Source organism: Panulirus ornatus, chromosome 46 (assembly GCF_036320965.1).
Source record: "Panulirus ornatus isolate Po-2019 chromosome 46, ASM3632096v1, whole genome shotgun sequence".
Classification (NCBI taxonomy): Eukaryota; Metazoa; Arthropoda; class Malacostraca; order Decapoda; family Palinuridae; genus Panulirus; species Panulirus ornatus.
Window position 1 is genome coordinate 33448086 of NC_092269.1, and position 22787 is coordinate 33470872.

At 36.9% G+C, this 22787-nt stretch overlaps 2 protein-coding genes across 7 annotated transcripts in view; one reads left to right on the forward strand and one right to left on the reverse strand.

The window, feature by feature from the left end:
- caly (ubiquitin carboxyl-terminal hydrolase calypso) overlaps positions 1 to 15886 on the reverse strand; it is a 36371-nt gene extending 20485 nt beyond the window's left edge. Inside the window, exons 1-9 of one of the 2 annotated variants that reach the window (XM_071688973.1) lie at positions 15747 to 15886; positions 13711 to 13825; positions 12390 to 12489; positions 8792 to 8917; positions 7922 to 8129; positions 6677 to 6851; positions 5375 to 5484; positions 3310 to 3461; positions 2214 to 2357 (exon numbers count right to left, since the gene is read on the reverse strand). In XM_071688973.1, coding sequence (XP_071545074.1) covers positions 2214 to 2357; positions 3310 to 3461; positions 5375 to 5484; positions 6677 to 6851; positions 7922 to 8129; positions 8792 to 8917; positions 12390 to 12489; positions 13711 to 13825; positions 15747 to 15816 — 1200 coding nt within the window. In that variant the 5' untranslated portion in view covers positions 15817 to 15886. Of the gene's footprint in view, positions 1 to 2213; positions 2361 to 3309; positions 3462 to 5374; positions 5485 to 6676; positions 6852 to 7921; positions 8130 to 8791; positions 8918 to 12389; positions 12490 to 13710; positions 13826 to 15746 lie in introns of both variants that reach the window. The other variant, XM_071688972.1, reaches the window with a different exon arrangement.
- A 3485-nt stretch (positions 15887 to 19371) lies between these two features.
- The window catches only part of LOC139763207 (uncharacterized), a 30277-nt gene continuing 26861 nt past the window's right edge, over positions 19372 to 22787 (forward strand). Inside the window, exon 1 of one of the 5 annotated variants that reach the window (XM_071688974.1) lies at positions 19372 to 19497. Coding sequence is in view for 1 of the 5 variants with exons in the window: in XM_071688979.1 (XP_071545080.1) it covers positions 19485 to 19497 (13 nt within the window). In the remaining 4 variants the exon portion in view is untranslated. Of the gene's footprint in view, positions 19498 to 19567; positions 19587 to 19669; positions 19770 to 20737; positions 20832 to 22787 lie in introns of those variants that run through there. The other 4 variants (XM_071688979.1, XM_071688977.1, XM_071688976.1 and 1 more) reach the window with 4 other exon arrangements.

Consider the following 22787-nt stretch of genomic DNA (forward strand, 5'->3'; position numbering starts at 1 on the left):
TCTCTCTCTCTCTCTCTCTCTCTCTCCAAGCAAACATGATGATCTGAAGCATAAGAACTACCATGAGAAATGGAAATAATTTAACCTGTGCAATTTAGAAAGAAGGGAGTAGCACATGAAAATATGGCAACAAACAGAAAGTATGAAGAAGCAATGTTTTCAATATGACAGCACCTCAGCAAGGATTCATAATTATCAAATCACAAGTAATTCCTGAGAGCAAACTAAAAAAAATGAAAATGAGTGGAGAACATACAAGTATCCTGCAAAAAATTTGGAGTATTATTTAATACAATACCAGGAGAAATAGAAGATATGTCTGAAACACCCTCAAAACATTCAGAAGATTAGGCTCATGGCTGATGTTAATCTCTTATGAACCTCATATAATTATTCAAAAGTAGACAGGAAGAGGCACTGAACTGTACATCAGTCTCCTTAACAAGTGTGGCCTGTAAGGTTCTGAAACAGATAATCAGAAAGCAATTGGAAGGTTTTCAACAAATAAGAAATTACATAAGTGAAAGATAGCATGGTTTTAGAGAAATGAGGTCATGTATAAAAACCTCAGATTTCTATGAGAGAGTGCATTCTTTCTGATACAAAAGGGAAGGCTTGGTGGATTGTTAGTGTCTAGACTCCTTCAAAGCATTTGGCACTGTACATATGAGAAGTTGATTCAGAAACTGGATCACTCAAGAGGAATATGGAGGGAGCCTCCTTTGATAGACAGATTATCATAGTGGAATGAAAAAAAAGATGCACATCACAGAAGCCTTCTTAAAAAGGATGTAAGGCATCTGTTGAGTAATGTAGGGTTCTGTTATGGGACAGTTGCTCCTCTTGATCTGAATGAATGAGTTGCCAGAAAGTATGAACTCCTACCGGAATATGTTTGCATATGATTCAGTGGTCCTGGAGGAAGTGAAAAGCAGGGAGGATTGCACTAACTTTTAAGGGACATAAACAGATTCCAGTGTTAGACTGATATAAAGTTGATGAACTGTAATTGTAATGAGGATGGGCCACAGTGAATGAATGCCTCAAAACTAATATTATCTGGGAGGAAATAAGCTTTAAGATTTTATGTGGGGAAAGGGAAATGAGAGGTAACACTGTTCCTAACCTGTGACATAAGTCCTAAACAAATTGTCTACTGGCAAATACTAGAGTAGTTTACAAGTATACTGATAAGGAAATATTTAACAAGTTGTTCATATTCTAAAGGCCAAAACTAGAACATACTTCTCAACTTTGGACATCTCACCTTAAGAAGCAAAAAGAGCTAAAAGAAAAGGTCCACAGAAAGGTAACAAAATTAGTACCAGAATTAACACAGCTGAGTTACATGGAAAGGCTAACAGCCTTAAATATGTCCACCATGGAAGAAAGAAGAGTGAGGGGTGACGTGATCACAACCTTTAAGGTTTTACACTAGACTAACGATGTAGACAGAGAACAGTTCTTTGAAATATGTTAGGACAGAATAACCAGAGGACATAACATGAAATTTAGAAAGTTGCTAGCAAAAAGAACATGTAGAAATGGAATAAAATGAACAAGGATGTGATAAATGTGGAAAACAAACAAAATTTAAAAGAAGAGAATAGTAGAGGATGTTTAAAAGATGGGGCTCAAGGATTATAAAGCTCTATCCCTATACAGGGCTCAAGGATTATAAAGCTCTATCCCTATAAAGTACATATAGGTTATTAGTTGTACAAGGTTTGAGGAAATTATTAGGCAATGTAGACATAATCACGCAGCTTGTATCACCACCATCTACTGAAGAAGGTCAGACTTCCTGCCTTAGTGAAAGCAGCCACTTAATAGAGAATAACTTGCCTCATTGTATGGACTCTAGAATAGGCTGCTGTCAGAGTTATGACAAATTACATATGGCAACAGGTTCTGGGGCTCATATGTAACAAAAATTATAATTTTGTTTACCACAATTTCACCCTCCTTGCCAGCAGTCTTAGCCCTTGACATTTTACCTACTTTTCTGAAGTGCTCGAGTCATATAACTAATACAAATACTGTACTGTGTAAAGACAGCACTTTTCAAAAAACGTCATGATGATTTAAACGAACTGAATTCAGATATTACATTTTGCCAGTCCTTAGGGACCTTACTTTGGGCCATACAAAAGTCTGCCTTCTTCAAAGAATCCATATCAAATTATGTACAATGTATCACATAGAATACTGACCTGTGGAGAATTAAATGCACTCCCAACTTCTGAAGCTGTATCTGTGCTAGGGGTGGAAGGAGGATCAGGTGACGTCTCTATGGTTAAAGGTGTAGCATAATCTGGTGGTGTTGAGATGTTGCCCACAGATGGCATGCCTGGTATCTGCTAAAGAAGCAATAAAATCAGTACACAGTAGTGTAACACTTAATTAGAAACTAGCATGTAATGAACGAACTGGTAAGAGGAGGAACAAAAGATGAGGCTATCTTTGTAAAAGGAATTTAGAAGTTGCTCTAGTAGGAAACAGCTCAACTGGCATTACTCATCCATAGCACTACAAATGAGAAGAAAAGTTCTTCTGTAGTTGAAACCAGCAGCATTTACTTAAGAAAACACAGGTAAAAATGAAGAGGTTTTGGGAAATATTTCAAGCACTGCTGATTAGTCCCTGACACCTGAGTATCTGGTGATCAAGGATAAAAAAATGGGAATTCACTGTGCAATGCTGTAGGATATAGGACATGACAAGTTCATAGAAGTTAACAGATGAAATTTTTAAGGACAATATGTGGAGTGAGTTGGTTTGATAGAGTAAGTAATGAAAGGGTAAGAGATGTGTGGTGATAAAAAGAGTGTGGTTGACAGACCACAAGAGGGTGTGCTGAGATGGTTTTGACACATGGAAAACATGAGAGAGGAAAGGTTGACCAAGAGGATATATGTATCAGAAGCGGAGCAAACAAGGAGAAAGGGGAGACCAAATTGGAAAATCTAGATGACAAAATTCCTCCTTCACAGTATTGACACCTCATTTACCCCCGTATTCTACAACAAGAAATTTCCTTTTTCTTCCAACCTGATATCATACTGGCCAAAAGATTAGAAAGAAAGCTCTGTTAAAATTTTGGAGGGTCAAATCACTGGTTAAATGACACTAAAACAGGCATGCTAGAAAAAAGATAAGTTTTAGGTATCTCTATCTCTGTATATCTATGAAGCCTGTTCCATATAGGAACTCCATCAAGAGGGTGGCCACAGCCACTTAATGAAATGTTCGGTTAATAAGACATCAAGCATTAACTCGGCAAAACTAAGATAAGTTGAAACTTGGTACCGAAGTTGTATGTTCTCTCTTGATGGGTGTTTGATGTATCTTAGATTCATGGGTAGCATCATGAGAATCAGTGATGGGAGTGTCTGCATAACCTTGAGCTTCCAACTTCTGAGATGCTGCAACAGCCAAGAGTGACAGATTGTTTCCTTCTTCTGCAATGAAAAAATAAGACTGCAACATTACACAATTCATGGACTTTGTAAGCTGAGTATTCTGGAAAACAACAGCGGTTCCTCAATCTTATTAGTTTCAATTCAAATCCTGACACTTTTTTACTTGAAACCTCTGGTAATATAGATGATCTGTCAACCTTAATCTGTGTATTACATTCAATTCTGATTCTGCAGTAGCACTGTGTTCTGTTATCTACTGTGACCTTATTTCAGTTCCCATTTCCATGGGGGTTGGTTTACATGCATGCTGCCTCACAACTCGTGACTACATATAACAAGTGATTATTTATAAATGCATAAATTGTGCAGTCATCAAGTAATCCTTAGTTTCCTAATTTACCATTGCCTCATACTAACTTTTTACTGTAGACAGAATGCAGATAAACCCAATACAAATGGTTCTACTTAACTGTAAGTCATATCTGTCAACCTCTAAACTGCAGATAATACAAATTTTTGATGAAGCAAATTTCAGTCTACATACTCAATTTTAATATTCATTCTTGTATCATCTGCACATGATGATAATAACCTGTAGTTTATGGTTGCAAACATGTCAGATATTAAAATGAGAAGCAATAGAGTTACACATACAGTTCCTTTGGAAACAGCTTCCTAGAATGGAGGCATCAGAAGTCATCTACTTTACAACAGTTTTTTTGTCTCCTCCCATCTTCTGCTTCTGATAGTTGTGTAGGTTATTACACCTTTTACTTGCTATGTCACCATGATCACATTGGCAGGGACTTTTGCAAGTCTGTGTGTAATATAGTGTCAATAAATACATTGCCTGCCCCCCATGTATTTCAAAGGTGATACTCCACTAATTTTTATTGTGGGTACAAACATATGATGCTCCCAGGGTGAAACATCTGATCACTGAAATTAGTTTTTCTATGTGAACATCCTACCTCAGTGTACCTCCAACAAAAATTTTGTTTGTTTTTTATTTATTTTATTCATTCATTATACTTTGTCACTGTCTCCCACGCTAGTGAGGTAGCGCAAGGAAACAGATGAAAGAATGGCCCAACCCACCCACATACACATGTACATACATACACGTCCACACGCACATATACATACCTATACATCTCAACGTATACATATATATACACACACAGACATATACATATATATACACATGTACATAATTCATACTGTCTGTCCTTATTCATTCCCGTCGCCACCCCACCACAAATGAAATGACAACCCCCTCCCCCCGCATGTGCGCGAGGTAGTGCTAGGAAAAGACAACAAAGGCCACATTCGTTCACACTCAATCTCTAGCTGTCATGTATAATGCACCGAAACTACAGCTCCCTTTCCACATCCAGGCCCCACTAAACTTTCCATGGTTTACCCCAGATGCTTCACATGCCCTGATTCAATCCATTGACAGCATGTCAATCCCAGTATACCACATCGTTCCAATTCACTCTATTCCTTGCATGCCTTTCACCGTCCTGCATGTTCAGGCCCCGATCACTCAAAATCTTTTTCGTTCCATCCTTCCACCTCCAATTTCTTCTCCCACTTCTCCTTGTTCCCTCCACCTCTGACACATATATCCTCTTTGTCAATCTTTCCTCACTCATTCTCTCCATGTGACCAAACCATTTCAAAACACCCTCTTCTGCTCTCTCAACCACACTCTTTCTATTACCACATATCTTTCTTACCCTTTCAATACTTACTCGGTCAAACCACCTCACACCATGGTGTAAAAACTAAAATATTTGGCAAAGGAAGTGCTAAATATGCAGGCTAGATCTAAATGAAAAAACTGCTTGATTGATACAAATATGAGAGCACATAAAATGTGCCGAATGTTGCATGCTTACTTACTTACTGAATATTATTAATACAACAGATTAACATTCCAGTCTTACCAATATCATCTTCAGCATGAGAAATGTCTGTGAGCTCTGGCTTCTCTTTGCCAATGTACTGTGGGTACCTCTGTCGAACAAACTGATGCAGACCCTCCAGAATAGTTTCTCTGAAAGGATGAGTTTAGTGACAACAGCCTTTTCTTATGTTTCCTATCTGAAAATTGCCACTTTTAAAATGAACTGAACAAATACCTCAAATGAGATATGAGTATTTGGATAATGCCCTAAATTTACATAATGTACATTCATCTTACATGAGGTAATGCTGTAAATGCATTTAATATTGATTATAACAATTTAACATCATTTCTAACTTGATTTTTCCTTTTAAACACAGAGAATAAAAGTAGTTATTAAGAGGGTGGGATTTTGGTACTGTAAGAGTGTTATAAAATCTCTGCCTCATCATTCATGTCAGGCTCAATATGATAAATACAAAAAAAAAAAAAAATTATTGCATCCATTGAAAACCAAACAGTAAGCCCTAGATCTCTGTGAGCCAGAAGCCAAAAGTCTGGTTACCTCATCTATGCCACAGCTCCCACAGATAACTAATTGATCACTCATATTTGAGTCCATATTCAACTCAAATGAAAGCATGGTGGACAGAAGGCACAACTCAGTATTATTAACTTATATCTAGTCACAATACCGAAACCTTTTCAGTACACTTAAAAAACTTTTAGAAAGGCTAAGCTATGGCTGGATGTGCACTGCTCACATGTTGCTGCAGAGTCTATCTTCAGGAAAAAATATAAAACTAATACACTTAATTACATAAAACCTCTTTCATAATCCTTCACATCTTATTAGGCAAACTCAATCAAATGCATTGCATTTAGGATTTCAATTTTCTCCAAGGCTTTTCAGAGTATCCTCTATATTGTGCAACATTATCATGTCTGGGATCACAGCCTGTCTTTCTCATTTATCATTATATTTATTATATTTATGATTTATTATTATAGAATGCAATTTTTTATCGATGCTTTAATTTTTAGGAATGTAGCTACCACATTATACAAGGGTTCACTGTATATTTTAATTTTCCAAAAGAAGGAACAGAGAAGGGGGCCAAGTGAGGATAATCCCTCAAAGGCCCAGTCCTCTGTTCTTAACGCTACCTCGCTAATGCGGGAAATGGCGAATAGTATGAAAGAAGAAAGAAAGAAATGTAATCAAGGTTTAATGTAAACTTTTATATCTTTAATGTGTTTACATGAAGAAACATAAGCAAAGCCACTTTATATACGGTATTCACAACCTAATATAGCAAATTTAAAGTTAATGAATCATTACCTGTTCCTTCGTAAGGCTGCAAGTTTTCGTCTATAAGCTGTAATCTTATCAGGTACAACTGCCATGAGATTAAAACGAATGTCATGATATGGCTCTCCACCCGTAGCAATGCCAAGCCTTTCAGTTATCACACGACGAAATTTTTCCGTCCAGTCTTCACCCTCTAACCATGGACCTGCGGAAATTGGGGAAAAAAAAATAAACCAAGAAACATATTACACAAATCCTTTAAAAAAAGGCAATGAGGGTGAAAAACGACTTCCATCCCCAGTAAGATTTGACTGAGAACTTCTGGATACCAGTAATTTCTCAAGCAATACTGTATTATAAAGTAAATGGAAAATAAAACACTAAAAACTAAACCATCCCACTGCAATTTTTTTGCTGCTAATGCAGACATTGAACCTGAAGGAGGAAAGAGATAAACTTCACAGATTCCGTATAAAGGCATTAAATATAGTTGTAGCTGACAAGTCTAGAAATATTTAAAAGTGAAACATGTGACTTCCTGCCTGTATGAGAAACACGTCCACCTTGAAAACCCATATTCTCTGATGAGACTTTCATTAACCCATCCGTGGATGGGTTAACGAAAGTTTCATCAGAGAATATGGGTTTTACAGTGATTCTTTTCTGTTCGTTGTGAGTGAGGCTTATGTGTTACTGATTTTTGAATTTAATGAATCTGCCTCAAGGCAAAATATATGTCCTTTAAAGTTTGTAGTGGCATCCAATGCATTGTTTCTAAACACATTTTCTCCACATACTGCTCATAATTTGTGGAGATGTCAAGGAAGCCGTCACATTATGTAATGATTTTATGAATTGTCACTCTTACATGATGAAACCCTTAATATTCATAATCTTTTGTGCCAAAAATCCTCACAGAATACTGCACTTTCAGTACATATACCTGAAAATACCCATGGAGTACTTCACTTGACTGACAGTGGAGCAGCATGAATAATTATTGAACTCATAGCTTGTGTAAACACCTCACCAAGTTGAGTTTTAGAAAATAATATTCAGTTGATTATATCAACAAACTTAAATTTTTTTTAAGAATATCCTACACAAAGAATGCCCTTTAATACTAAGACTATTGAAGTGAAAGGGTAAAAGACATCTCTTCAGCTAAAATATTCATTTTAATCAAACTATAAATGAGAAGAAAAACATCAATAAATATATAAATAAATAAATATAGATTCTCTTGAGTAATGACAAGCCAACAAACATCTTTACCATGATCAATTGGAAAAGGCTTGAGACCATCTAGCTCAAACAGTCGGCCACTAACAGGAACATACGAAACAAAATGAAAAGTTTCTGCATTGGACATCCGACTGCTTGTGGGGACTCCTGGAGTTTTATCTGGCCTTCGTCGTGCCTGGGGAGCTGCATGTGAGTTGTGTGCATTTGCCAGCTCTGGTGTATTACCAATAGCCCAACCCTGTTGGATATAAGAGAAATACTTAGGAAAGTTACTTCATAATCAGGAAAGAAACTAAAACCTGAAGGATGCCTTAGAATAAACAATAAGGCCTTGAAAATTTGGAGATACTTGAAATATTTCAAGTAAATCAAGCTGAATTTTCATTAATAACTGACAAACATAGATGGATGGAGAAGACAATGCCATGGAATCATTCACCCAGCTGAATTAAAATTGAAGAGGCTAAGTCCACTGTAGTTACTTTATTAGTGCTTTCAACCACTTTGAAAATGCTCCAGTATTGTGAATCATTCAGTGAACAGTTATTTTTTGCACTTATGAGCAAATGTTGGAATACAAGAATCCAAAGATTCTAAATACCAATCTCCATTTTCTTCATGAGCATTGTCAGAAAACATTGCAACTCATATACCTGAAACTCATAATTTAGATAATGATTGTGGTAATTTCCTACTGTGGAGTAATTTCTGACTAATTAGGAATTAGAAAACATACGCAGATGTCATAGCATGAGAGATGCTAATTATGAAAAAAGACTGAATAACATTAGCTTTAGATTACCATGTGTCCATACCCATTCCCATATTTTTCTGACTGTGGTGTTATTGTAAGGGCCTTAAATACAAGTAGAAGTCTCCTAGACTTATACAAAAACATACCTTATTCTCAGAGTTCATACCAATGGTGTGAACTTTCAGACGGGAGAGAGTCGGTCCTAAGTCTAATGCTGAGCAATTAAGAAGAACGGAAACCAAGGAATGAGTGGCACAACTGTTGGGAACCATCTGTTGGAAAACCTTTTATTAACATACAAATATCTATCTATATATATATCAATTGGGAGGTAAGTTTGAATGGAGAAAAACTGGAGGAAGTAAAGTGTTTTAGATATCTGGGAGTGGATCTGGCAGCGGATTGAACCATGGAGGCGGAAGTGGATCATAGGGTGGGGGAGGGGGCAAAAATCCTGGGAGCCTTGAAGAATGTGTGGAAGTCGAGAACATTATCTCGGAAAGCAAAAATGGGTATGTTTGAAGGAATAGTGGTTCCAACAATGTTGTATGGTTGCGAGGTGTGGGCTATGGATAGAGTTGTGCGCAGGAGGATGGATGTGCTGGGAATGAGATGTTTGAGGACAATATGTGGTGTGAGGTGGTTTGATCGAGTAAGTAACGTAAGGGTAAGAGAGATGTGTGGAAATAAAAAGAGCGTGGTTGAGAGAGCAGAAGAGGGTGTTTTGAAATGGTATGGGCACATGGAGAGAATGAGTGAGGAAAGATTGACCAAGAGGATATATGTGTCGGAGGTGGAGGGAACAAGGAGAAGTGGGAGACCAAATTGGAGGTGGAAAGATGGAGTGAAAAAGATTTTGTGTGATCGGGGCCTGAACATGCAGGAGGGTGAAAGGAGGGCAAGGAATAGAGTGAATTGGATCGATGTGGTATACCGGGGTTGACGTGCTGTCAGTGGATTGAATCAGGGCATGTGAAGCATCTGGGGTAAACCATGGAAAGCTGTGTAGGTATGTATATTTGCGTGTGTGGACGTATGTATATACATGTGTATGGGGGTGGGTTGGGCCATTTCTCTCGTCTGTTTCCTTGCGCTACCTCGCAAACGCGGGAGACAGCAGCAAAAAAAAAAATAAATAAATAAATAAATAAAAGTATTATATTTTTCTCAAAAATCAACCAGAATAATTTTGTCAGTATGAATTGTTATCATATACAGGATGAATTTTGAAAGTTCATAATCTTCAGGTTCTAAATGTTATTAGTTTGTAATATATGTAATATATGGGGACAGAGGAGAAAGAATACTTCCCACGTATTCCCAGCGTGTCATGGAAGGCGAATAAAGGGGGTGGGAGCAGGAGAGCTGGAAAACCCCCCTCCTTGTATTTAAATTTCTAAAAAGAGAAACAAAAGGGGTCACCATTCTTCATATGTTTTCTGGCGCTACCTCACTGACGGGAAACAACGATTAGGTACAATAAAAGAAATGATAAAATAATTTTTTCATATATATTTGCCATTTCCTACATTAGCGAGGTAGCGCCAAGAACAGAGGACTGAGCCTTAGAGTGAATATCCTCACTTGGCCCCCAGTTATCTAAATCAAACTGGAGCCCATCCACATAAGTGAGTTTTCTAGTGAATCACTTATTCACAGTGTATATGTAGGAAAAAAGTGATCCTTGTTGGAACAAATTTTTAAATGGATTTATGAGGTTATTCTCTTTACATTAAATACAGCACTAAACTCTATTAAAACATCAGACAAATGATGAATGCAGTATTGTATACTGTACCATACATGGTCACTGCAAATGTATCATAGGTTTTCATGCAGAGTGGTGGCTGTTCTTTACTTTTAACAGTACATGAATCAACAACAAGAACTGAATTATCTGGTACTTCAAGTTCTATTTCCTGAGGCACAAATTCTGAGGCAGTTACATTGTCAGTAGCTGTTACTGTCAGATTTTATAAGAATGGTCATTCAATCTTATCATGATACTTTCATATATTTTCTTTTACAAAGTATTGCACATTATCATTTTATGTATCATTCTTGAAATACTGTACTGCTCAGCATCCTCATCATTACAGTACAGCTATTTTTAAAGAGCAAAACTATCTAAATGTGATAGAAAATGGTAGTCTTATAAGTTACTAATAATAGGAATATACAATATAAAACATGGTGAAATAAAAAACTTAGACAAAAATCTATTTTATTTGTGAATTTGGCCTTGAAGCAGTCTATGATGCAATTATCACATGATGTTTATTTTCATCTGTATCTGTATTTGTATTCATATTCAAGGTATGGTAGTGTACTATACCCTTTGTTCCCTTCACAATGCTCTTCTGCTTTACCCAAACACTTCTTCACCTTCCCTACTCACTACTTCCCTACTCTCGCTATTCACCATACCCCAGTCTTCCCTACTCCCCTTCACTCCCTATTCATCATACCCCTATCCTCCCACTAACTGTTCATCCATCATCTCCACTCAGTGCTCTCAGTCCTCCCCACTCAATACTTCCCTGCCTCCCTTAATCACAGCTCCTTATTCACTGCTCGTTCACCTGCAAAATTTTCTGTTTCAACAATTAGTTTTCATTAAACCAGTGTTGTGGATGTCAGCTGATAATCGGTGATTGTTAAGCCTCCTGTCAGTATTTAGCTAAGGAATTTGGGGAGGAAGACTATTCTCCATAAGGTCCTATGAAAGTTTTAGCTGGACCATTAGCCCTATACACAGTGAAGTTCATGTTCTCACTTTTTGAGTGTGTAAGAATGTATATGACATGCAGTGTTATAATTAATTGTTGTCATGATAGTGCCACTATGCATACAGTAATGTATGTGAGAAAGTATGTTACCCCTTACCTGTCAGTCTGTAAGGTGACACATTCTTGTTAGCACAATAAATTGTGTAAAATACATGACAAAAACTTCATATTTAAACCAAGGGAAACCCTTGCAGAAGTAACAAAGTGATAAGATTTTGAAGTTCAAACTTGCATGAGTATATATACTGATTAGGAGAAACATTTATCTCAAGTGCTAAAACTCAAGTGTTAAATGATGGGAAAATCAAAATGATAATACTGTACATGTATTAGACAAAATAAATATCGTAATACTGAATTTGAGAGTTTTTGGATTTTTGAAGCTCAGTTTTCCAAAACTTGACCTGAATTATACATCAGATGTGATCAACATAATATAAGTTGCAGCCAGATAAATCATGAGATCATTCTTCAACATATCATCTATATGAGGGTTTTAAAAAAGTAAGCTATAGCAAGGTTTAAAGGTATAATTAATGATTAATAACACTACACCATCTTTTAGGCTTACATATAATGTATTATTCCTTCCACATGCTTGTTTTAGGTATATCAAATATATAGTGCATGGCAGCAAAGGAAAGCATAAAAAAGTTCTGTTCTTAAATTTGACAAAATTTACATATCTAGTAATCATTTTCTGCTTATTTTTTATGAGGTGAATGGTCAAGATAGCCAAGAAAAAAAAATAAAGTCAAGGTGTGATGAAAAGTATCACTTTCATAAACATGAAAAAGTCTGGCAACATCCATCTCAAAAGAGAATATGGAATGTAGAGAAAATATCAAAAATATAAAAAGGAACTAACAAGATTGATTAGTCAAGACAACAGAAGCTTCTTGAGGTACAGTATTTTCCTTATCCTTAAAGTGGTATATCTGCCTTGTTTATTTACCTGCTGAGCAAAAAACATATTGTTGACTATAGCTTCATCCTGAACATAGTTGTCTGTATTTTCCACCACCTTTCTCCTTGATCGTCTCTCTTCGATCCATCTGTATCAAAAAGAAGGGCAGATTAATTAAAATGATTGTATCAGCTACAGTATGAATCATTATCATGTAGACTCTATAAGAGATCTATCTTAAGTTTCTGTATAACTTCTAATCATCTACCAATTCATTTAGTCATGAAGAGGCCTTTTACTCTTGTCTTTGCTCATATATGTAGTGATGATAGATATCATCAAATTCATAATCTATACATAAAATTACATTGATATACCCAAAATATGGACTGCTCCTATGTTCAAAGTATACTGTCTAAACTAATGGAGTAAATTATAATGATGTTGGATGTGGTAAAGTTCTAAGCCATGTGCTCAACAAATTTTCAGGCTTTAGTTCTAAGGAGCCTTTTTCTTTTCTTTTTGAAAATCATGAAATGAGTCAAGGTACAATATATTCAAATTACTAAATTTTAAAAGTTGGACAATCATTGTCAATATATTATCAAGAAAATTCCATTTACCTATACAAGTTAAATGGATGAGTGGATGTCTAATCCCTACCATCATTAGTATTAGCAGTAAGTCCTAATTACATGTTGGTTAAGATGTTAAGATATGCATTGTAGATGAATTAGGGAATGTATCACAAATCGTAAAGGGATCTAACCACCAGCCCCTCAAGTATTAACTTCAAAAAATTATCAGAGGCTTTTGGATAAGCCAAGCAAATAGCACCTGCTTTATGGTTAACTTGGTAATGACAAATGGCATTAGCTGTTATGCAGATATATGTCCATCAGAGGAAGAAGAAAACGGTCCAGCAGTATTTGGATAAATTTTTCAAACATCCAGAACCAACTTGCCCTGGGAGGCATTTACTGTCTCATTCTCAAATGAGGTGGAAGACTATCCTGCCCCACTGTCTGAATAACTCAATCACTCCTCAACTCAACAGGCCTCTATAAGCAAGCCACTTGACCATATTTCTGAGTGTTATCTTTATATATATTCTCTTCATACTTTACACTATTGCTTCTGACATAACTATAACTTTTGGTACTAAATATTTCAGTAAGAAAATTGTTCCTTAGGAATTCAAACCTTTTTAGTATCATTAGCTCTGTAATAAAGTTGAGTCTGCTTCAAAACATTTCACATAAAGTCATACCTTTCAGGAACACATCTCTAACGTACATTGACAACTCCCTGTAAAATGTACAGTACAATCCACACGTTGATACAAATGGAAAATTAAAATTTTGTTTACCTGAAGAGAAAAATAAAGCCATATACTTTTCCCTCAAATGACTTCTGAAGGTCATATATTTCCTCAACCTGAACCCCTCGTACTCCCATGTCTTCCAAGAGAAGCGTGAACAACCCTGGAAGAGAATACATTACTTTAGCACATATTTTACGGGATGAGACTGATTTTCTTCAGAACTCAAAGTTTTCAATGAAAATTGTAACGTGCATAAATCTACTTCAGGGTATTTTCTAACTACAATTAAGTAGTACCATGAATACAAGTAAACTCTAATATATGAATCTCCCACATTCAAAGAAGGATTACTCCTGAAGATTCTTTTTCAGACACTTTAATCAGTGCCAAATCAAAATGTTCCTGAAATAACTAATTCATTATTATTAGAAGAATCTTTGTAAATTGAATTTTCACTTGATTAAAGCATTATCAAAATGCCATGGACATGAAAAAATCTGTGCTGTTTACCTTACATTTTAATTACTCTGTTTAAAAAGGATAAATCAGAATGAGTTTAGCAGAACTGGGATCTTTTGCCCAAAATACACAGGCAAGCAAAAGAAGAGGGTTATTTCTTATAAAATTCTTTCCACAAAAGAAGGTCCATAAGAAAACATATTGATCAAAACTATCTCTCTCTATGAGAGACATGACATTTCAGTGTTAAAGTGCACAACCAAAATCCTAATACTTGGATCATCATTCATTGATTGTCAAATATAAAACAGCAGCACTGGACACAAATACTGAAGAGATTATCTGGTTTTGCTGAGATATAACTGGAGCCTTCACTAATTTCTAGAACAATAAAATTCATGATTTGCATAAAGAATGAGTGTTAACTAAACACGAGTTGACAAGTTTAACATATGGGAAAGAGCAAGGGAACAATTAAGGGGAAAATGTATAGTTCAAATAGTCATACCAAATCATTTATAGCCCCCCTCCCTTTGTGCATGCGTGAGGTAGCACTAGGAAAAGACAACAAAGGCCACATTTGTTCACAGTCTCTACCTGTCACGTGTGAGGCCTTTTCATCTGTTCCCGATGCAAACTTACTAATGAGAAAAATAGAGAACTAGTATGTAAAAGAAAGAAAACTGATAGTTTACTGTTTTGAGAATAGTTTTATCTTTGTTTTATCATATCGTTTGATGGTATATAAGATCAGGGTAGAATGGGGTTGTTTAACTTAAAAGTATGTGAAATACGTGCAGAACTCCTGGAATATTCACCTTACTTCCTCCATTTCCCCTTACTACAAGTAATCCTGGGAAAATTTCAGTTAAGAGCACACAGAACTGTCTTTAGCAATGATAGTATAGTGTGTGGAATATTATACTATGGTTGTTTCCCAAACCAGTCGGCATCACTAGGTGAAATAGTTTTTCCTCTAAGCTTATTCTCCTTTTATTACCACATTATCAAAGGATTCAACGAGTTTTCCGACAAACGAAAAGTATATGCACTAAGTCCACTAGGGTCACAAGAGAGCTCATACCCATTGCCATCTATGAGCCAATGTAAAGTGTTGAGTTTTAACCCACGAAACCAAACAACTGTACCTGGCCCCTTGCCCATGGGCTTAGCCCTTCTCAACCTGAACCTATCTTATAACTCTTGCCATCTTTACAGGTGTAGCATGGGAAAATTTTGTCAGTGTATAAAATGAACTAGAAGGTAAAATAACGTTTGAACCATCAGTGCGAATAGTCGGCAAAAAAAAAAAAGTGAAACACAGACATCTTTCCATTGACAAATTTTCGTTTTGATCACAGTAAAGTGTAAATTAATTATCCATATCACGCTCCAACAGTCTTATCATTATTTCCCAGAAAGTATAGTATCATTTCAAAAACCAAATATGTGATGTGCCACAATTAGTCTCGAAATACCCCTAAGCTAAAATCTTACCCTATTCCCCAGTTACGAGATATTCATACAGGTAAAAAGCCATCCTGTACATCTCTGGGTCAACATTGAAAACTATATACCATAATAAGTATGTATTTCAATATAACAACCCAAACCCAGCACACCTGGATCACTTTCCAGCTCAAGCCAGCCATCTGCAAGGTTGTTAATATCTACTGGCATGGATATTAACATGAAAACTCGTGTAGCAGGACGACACCTTCAACAAAAGCAAAGCTATCAACAACGTTTGTTTACACTATGGCGTGTTCAGCTTCAGATCATATCCCAGTGATATTTTGGCCCGTTTTCCATTTAGCATTTTTTTTTCTATCAATGAATAATTATATAAGGTAATGACATGATGTATGTTCATAGTTTTAAGTATGGTTCAATCTTAAAAAGTTGAACAAATGGGAAAAGATCTGTATGGTAATGTAAGGAACTTTTTTCTAAGAATATTTTGTTTTCAATTTAATGAACTAACATTGAATGAATAAAAGTCAGTGTAGTTTATTGTTGTCAGTTAAGCAGAGAAAATCCCTAACTTGATATTATGCACTGGTAGAGAACATGAAAAGTATGGAGTATATATGGAAAAGTAAATGTGGATCTCGGGAGAATGATGGATGATAGTTTGAAAGAGAATGACAGACTGATCTGGGAGATGAGTATGAGCAGAAAGATATTTTTAAGATATGAGATATATCAAATAAGTCTAGAAAGTTGTCTGTGATATAGGATGAAGTTTATATGAGGTGGAGAGTATTTTAAAGAAATGACTGGAAATGAAACAAACCTACCTTAAACGATCAGAGGCAAGGAAAAAAGATAAGTAGATACGTATGGAAGACATTAGAAAGGAGTAACTAGGAAGAACAATATAGCTCAAATAAAGGAAGAATAGAGTCTGGAGAGATGGGTTAGTTTTGAAGGGTGGAAGTGAAACAGCTGTTGGGTGAATCTGTAGTCAGGGTGTCTGATAATATATCAGACTTGCACATAAAACACTTTGGTCCACTTGAAATCCAAGCATTTTCAGATGCCTTTAACCACTTGTTGCTACACTGTAAGATTTGTAACATCTGGAAACCTACCAACATAATGCCAATCCTAAAACCAGAGAAAGCAGTAATTGTTCCACTGTTTAAAGGAAATGGGAGTAGCATTTGTAAAAGATTTAGAGGAATCAAATCACTTCATACAGTTGGTAAGGTAAGATGGGGACTAGATGTGTTAAGATTTGTGGAACACTTTCATGGTGAAGAACAAGGTGGGATTGCATATAGTAATAGTGGAAAGTATTCTAGTGGAAAACAAGGAAAGGAAGGTTTTGCAGACTTCATGGAATTTGAAAAGAAATATAGTAAAGTGCATAGGGAGGCTGTCTTGAAAGTTTATTCTCTGTATGGTTTGAAAGGAAGACTTTGAATGCTTGTCAGAGCTTTGGTAATGACGATTGTGCGATTCTATTTGCACTTGGTGGTGTGAGTGTCACAGTAAGTGGTCTGAAATAGTTATGGGCTTATGAAAAGGTTGTGTGATGTCACTGTTTGGGAGGGAGCATCACGTGACAAGAGGGCGAATTGGGGATTATAGGGGATGACTAAACAAGATGGAAGTTGTCACAATTCCTGTATGTTGATGATACACGTGAGAGACGGAGGATGAATGTAAAAGTAAAGGTGAGTGTAGTCTATAAAAAAGGGTGAGAAATCTGATCGTATTATCAGTCGTCGTAGGGAAAATTTGGAAGTTAGTTTGTTTAGATGTTTCACTGTGAGGCATTTGTTGAGGATGGTAGTCGGTCTGCTGGACAATGCATTGCCTATTGGCGCCCTTGGACGTCTCTCCCTTGATAAAGCCGTCGTCCCGCAGTGACATAATGACCTGTACTCCTTTACTTACTTGCCTGTGTCCCAAGAACGCTCAAGACTCTTTTCTTTTTCATCGCATCTCAATGGAAATCGTACATCACATCCCCAGGATAGCATACGGGGGAAAAAAAAAACCCCTGGTAGGGAGAGCATACCTTAATCATAAAATAGAATTTTTCTGTCTCCTCGTGGTGATAAAACGAGTGGAATGGGGTAGAACGAAAAGATGAGATAAAGTGATAGATTACATGAGCATGAGTGCCATTGCATTCATCGCACACATTATTTTTTTCCCCCCCTCTAAAGTTTTTTGACAGTTACAGAGAATAAAGTTCCTGTGTCTCATGAGCTTTCAAGGGTTATATAAAGTACGCAGAGAGACCAGGCTGTGAATAATTTCTATATGTGGACACTAACATTAAGGAGTGTGATAGACGAAGTGGAAACTCGCGAGGCACCAGATAAATACATGCAGCGATCAAGAAAATGCAGCAGTTCCTTGAAGGAGGTATGTGTTACAACCAATCCAGACAGTAGAATTAGTTTGTGGATATTCAGGCCGTGAAAACCACTTTTCTTTGATAGTATAGATTCGCCTGGATCTTCTAAATGGTGACGTTGTTAGCGAAGTGACTGCCTTAAGTTTTAGGCAGTTGCTGTGGAACCCGGTTAAGACGGGGTATCCCGGCACTTCTGACTTGTGAAATCATGGAGTCCTAACCAGCATTTGTACAGGATATCTCAAAAGGCCGAACTTATAGGTAGAATTCACCATATACCTTCAGCCTGATAGATATTCAAATTGCATGTTGTGCATGTACTTGTATGGGAGTGCTCACAGGTATGTGCAACTACGTGTATGGCATCCATTTTAAACATACGTCGAAATAATTGTAATTTGGGAACCATATATATACTTTTGGCCTATTAAGACACTTGTGCAATGAAAGAGGATGGATCACTTTGATACAGCGAAACAGAATTATGTTATTTGTTGCTATGAGACCAGAGAAAAAAAAAAAATGGATTTTACAGACAAGCAAAACACATCATAAGTTATGGGAAAGGCAGTGTAGGATTGAGTACTGTACAGTACGCAGGAAATACCGTTGCTTTAAAAGCACAGAATAAGTAGGTATTAGAATAGCCTTAGCAGTGGATGTTGTGAGGGTAATGGGATGTCATGCAATGAGAGAGAGAGAGAGATCGCGAAAAATAAAAAATAAATGTACAGGAAACACTGATTAAGGCAAGGGATGCAGAAATTTGTGAAGTTGATAGGCGTATTAGTGGGTATATAGTTACAGTGCAAAGCATTTTATGTTCTGAATGGAGACCTTGGTCTATGTGACTTATCACTTCGGTGAAAAAAGTAAGAAGCATTTATCTCCAACCGGCATCGGTTGAGAATGTGTTTGAGTGATGATTCACAGGCTGTGTGCCTGTTTAACCTCATCACATTGGGAAGCGTTAGTTATAATTAAACAGACTAAGATTTCCCACTATATACTCAGTCATTAGTTATACATCTTTATAAACGCTGTCGCGAAATGCTGGATGTCTATTGAATCACTTTTGGCCCATAGTTGGAGAGCCTTCAGTGTATCTGCTCTGTTTTAATTATATTTTTAGAAAGGTGATGATAAGCTATTACATTTGTACACTAATGTAGTTGATTATTTCAGATAAAATCCCATCTGGCTAGGAACCACGAGGGATCTTTGATCTAAAATGATATACATCATCATTATCATAACTATCATCCATAATGATGAAAAAAATAGTCATTTATGTTTAAAAACTTCTCGTAATATTTTATCATAAAAAGTATTATCGTGGCTTAGTCATTATTTCATTGTATCATTTCAATATTTATATATTATGGTAAGTTCACAAGAGTGTCTGTAATGTGGCTAAACATGGATGGATGTTGTTGCAAGTGAAAGGTGTTAGCACAACCTGAACATTTTCTGGTTAGAAGATGATATGGCAAAACTACGTAAGTAATACGCCCATGCAAAGTGGTCCATGTCATGGTATTTCCCATGTATAATGTAGTTCACGAGACAGGAAACAAGTCAAGTGAAGGTAGGACACCAATTGGTTGTTATACGAACCTCAATTCAAACCATCAAAGTATGACAGTGACACAGATTTATCCTCCCCCAAAGTTTTAAGACATGAAAACTCACTCTGGCCAGAGAAATGTCCATTCTCGGATGATGCAGTGAGGACGAATGATGGACTTTGGTCTCACTTGTAAGACGAGAAGTAAGAAACATTTGTACAAGATTTAAATTCATATATTAATTCATATTTCACTGTAGACCACATGGCATGGGGTAGGGCTACGTTGGCGGTGGAGTTTGAGGGTGTGTGGAGCCTAGTCCACAGGAGGGGTTAAGTCTCGACAAATACCAAAATGTCATTGACTGTTTTGCAGTGGAAGTGTATTATGTGGAAAATAGAATAAAAACAGGTGATTTATATATATTCCTGTCTTAAAGTAATAAGTTGATAGTGGGTAGGGTCAAGTTCAGGAAAAATGTAGGATCAGTCTAGAAGTAGGTTGAAACCCTCTAGATATCAATAGAATTAATAAGCACTACACCTATCTTCCTGTGGTAATTAAGATTTGATTTGACCAACTGTGTTAAAATCGACATATTGCAGCATCTATAGTTTGGTGAATTCCTTCTCATGTTTGGAGCTTATTTATGTGTGTTCAAAAGCACCCAGCACCCGAGTCGCCAGTTAACATATGACCGTGAATCATTCTTTCAATTAACACTGAAATTAAGGTTGATGTTGGACGCTTCATGAAGGTACATGTGATACGATGTAATGTTGATTTGAAGAAGTTTCACCAACTTTAAACTTTATTAACCTGATCTTTATCCTAGATCTTCACAGCTCTCCTTACTATTGTCCCATTATCCTCAGATGAAAAAAGAAGGCTCCAAAACGCAATATTTTCTAGTGTTATTTTTTACTGATAGCCACCAGAAATCATGAGTATTCAAAAGAATAGAGTTTGTGAATCACACCCGTAATATTGATGGATACCCAGTCATCCAATAATATTCATGTTTATGTTTCCAACTTATTGCTATAATGTATGTTTTTATGAATTTGTTTTGTGAGCTCCATACTGACGATACAATGCCATACTTCCCAATCTTCAAGAAAAATGTGTGTTTTTTAAGTAACTGAAACAGTTTCTTTCCTGAAATGAAAGAACATCATCTCAGGAAAATAAAGTAAATGATGAAAACTTCATACCACCCAGGGAGAATAACAACCTTCATGTGGGAGCATATTTCAAAGATAATGGTAAATACAACGCATTTGGGTGTTGATATGTCTTGCCTTGCGGCATTTGTTTTGTTTTATATCAGGACAAACTCAACTTGTTACTGATGCCAAATATAAGATTATATATACCCCCAATATAACACATCGTTCCAATTTTCTCTATTCCTTGCATGCCTCTCACCCTCCTGTATGTTCAGGCCCCGATCGCTCAAAATCTGTTTCACTCCATCCTTCCTCCTCCAATTAGGTCTTGTGCTTCTCCTTGTTCCCTTCACCTCTGACACATGTTCTCTCTGTCAATCTTTCCTCACTCATTCTCTCCTTATGTCCAAACCATTTCAACACACCCTCTTCTGCTCTCTTAACCACTCTCTGTTTATTTCCACACATCTCTTTTACCCTTTATTTACTTACTCGATCAAACCACCTCACTCCACATATTGTCCACAGACATTTCATTTTCAACACATCCACCCTCCTCCCAACCATATGAAATTGTTGGAACTACTATTCCTTCAGACATACCCATTTTTGCTGTCCAAGATAAAGCTCTCTCCTTCCATACTTTCTTCATCGCTTCCAGAATCTTGGCCCCCTCCCCCACCTTGTGACTCACTTCCACTTCTGTGGTTCCATTCACTGCTAAGTCCACTCCTAGATAACTAAAACTCTTCACTTCCTCCAATTTTTCTCCATTTAAACGTACTTCCCAATTAAATCGTCCCTCAACCTTACTGAATCTAATAACCTTGCTCTTATTCACATTTACTCTCAACTTTCTCCTTTCACACACTTTTCCAAACTCAGTCACTAACCTCTGCAGTTTCTCACTTGAATCAGTCAGCAGAGCTGTATCAATGGCAAACAACAGCTGACTCACTTCCCATCCCCCCTTATCCCCAACGGACAGCATACTTGCCTCTCTCTCCAAAACTCTAGGACTTACCTCCCTAAGCACCCCATCCATAAAAGAGTTAAACAATCATGGGGATGTCACACACCCCTGCCACAGATGAACCTTCAGTGAGAACCAATCACTCTCTTCTCTTCCTACTTGTACACATGCCTTACATCCTTAGTAAAATCTTTTCACTGCTTCTAGCAACTTACCTCCCACACCATATACTCTTTAGGCCTTCCATAAAGCATCTCGATCAACCATAACATATGCCTTCTCCAGATCCATAAATGACATACAAAACCATCTGTTTTTTAAGTATTTCTCACTTATTCTTCAAAGGAAACACCTGATCCACATATCCTCTACCACTTCTGAAACCACACTGTTCCTCCTCAATCTGATGCTCTGTACATACCTTTGCACTCACAATAAATACCCTCCCATACATTTTCCCAGGAATACTCAACAAACTTATGCCTCTTTAGTTTGAATACTTGCCTTTATCACCTTTGCCTTTGTACAATGGCACTATGCAAGCATTCTGCCAATCCTCAGACACTTCACCCTGATCCGTACATACATTTGATATCCTTTCCAACCAATCAGCAACACAGTCACCCTGTCTTAAATTCTACTGTAATACCCTGAACCTGCTGCCTTGCCGGATTTCATCTTCCGCAAGGCTTTCACTTCCTCTTCTCAACCAAACCATTCTCCCTGACCCTCTCATTTCGTACACCACCCCAACCAAAACACCCTACGTCTGCCACTCTATCATCAGACACATTTAACAAACCTCCAAAATACTCACTCCATCTCCTCACTTCATCACCACATGTTATTACTTCCCCCCTTTCCTCCTTCACCGATGTCCCCATTTGTTCTCTTGTCTTACACACATTATTAACCTCCTTCCAAAAAATCCTTTTACTCTTCCTAAAATTTGATGATACTCTCCCACCCCAACTCTCACATGCCCTCTTTTTCAACCCATGCACCTTCCTCTTGACCTCCTGCCACTTTCTTTTATACATCTCCCAGTCATATGCACTCCTCATTCTACATATCTTCAT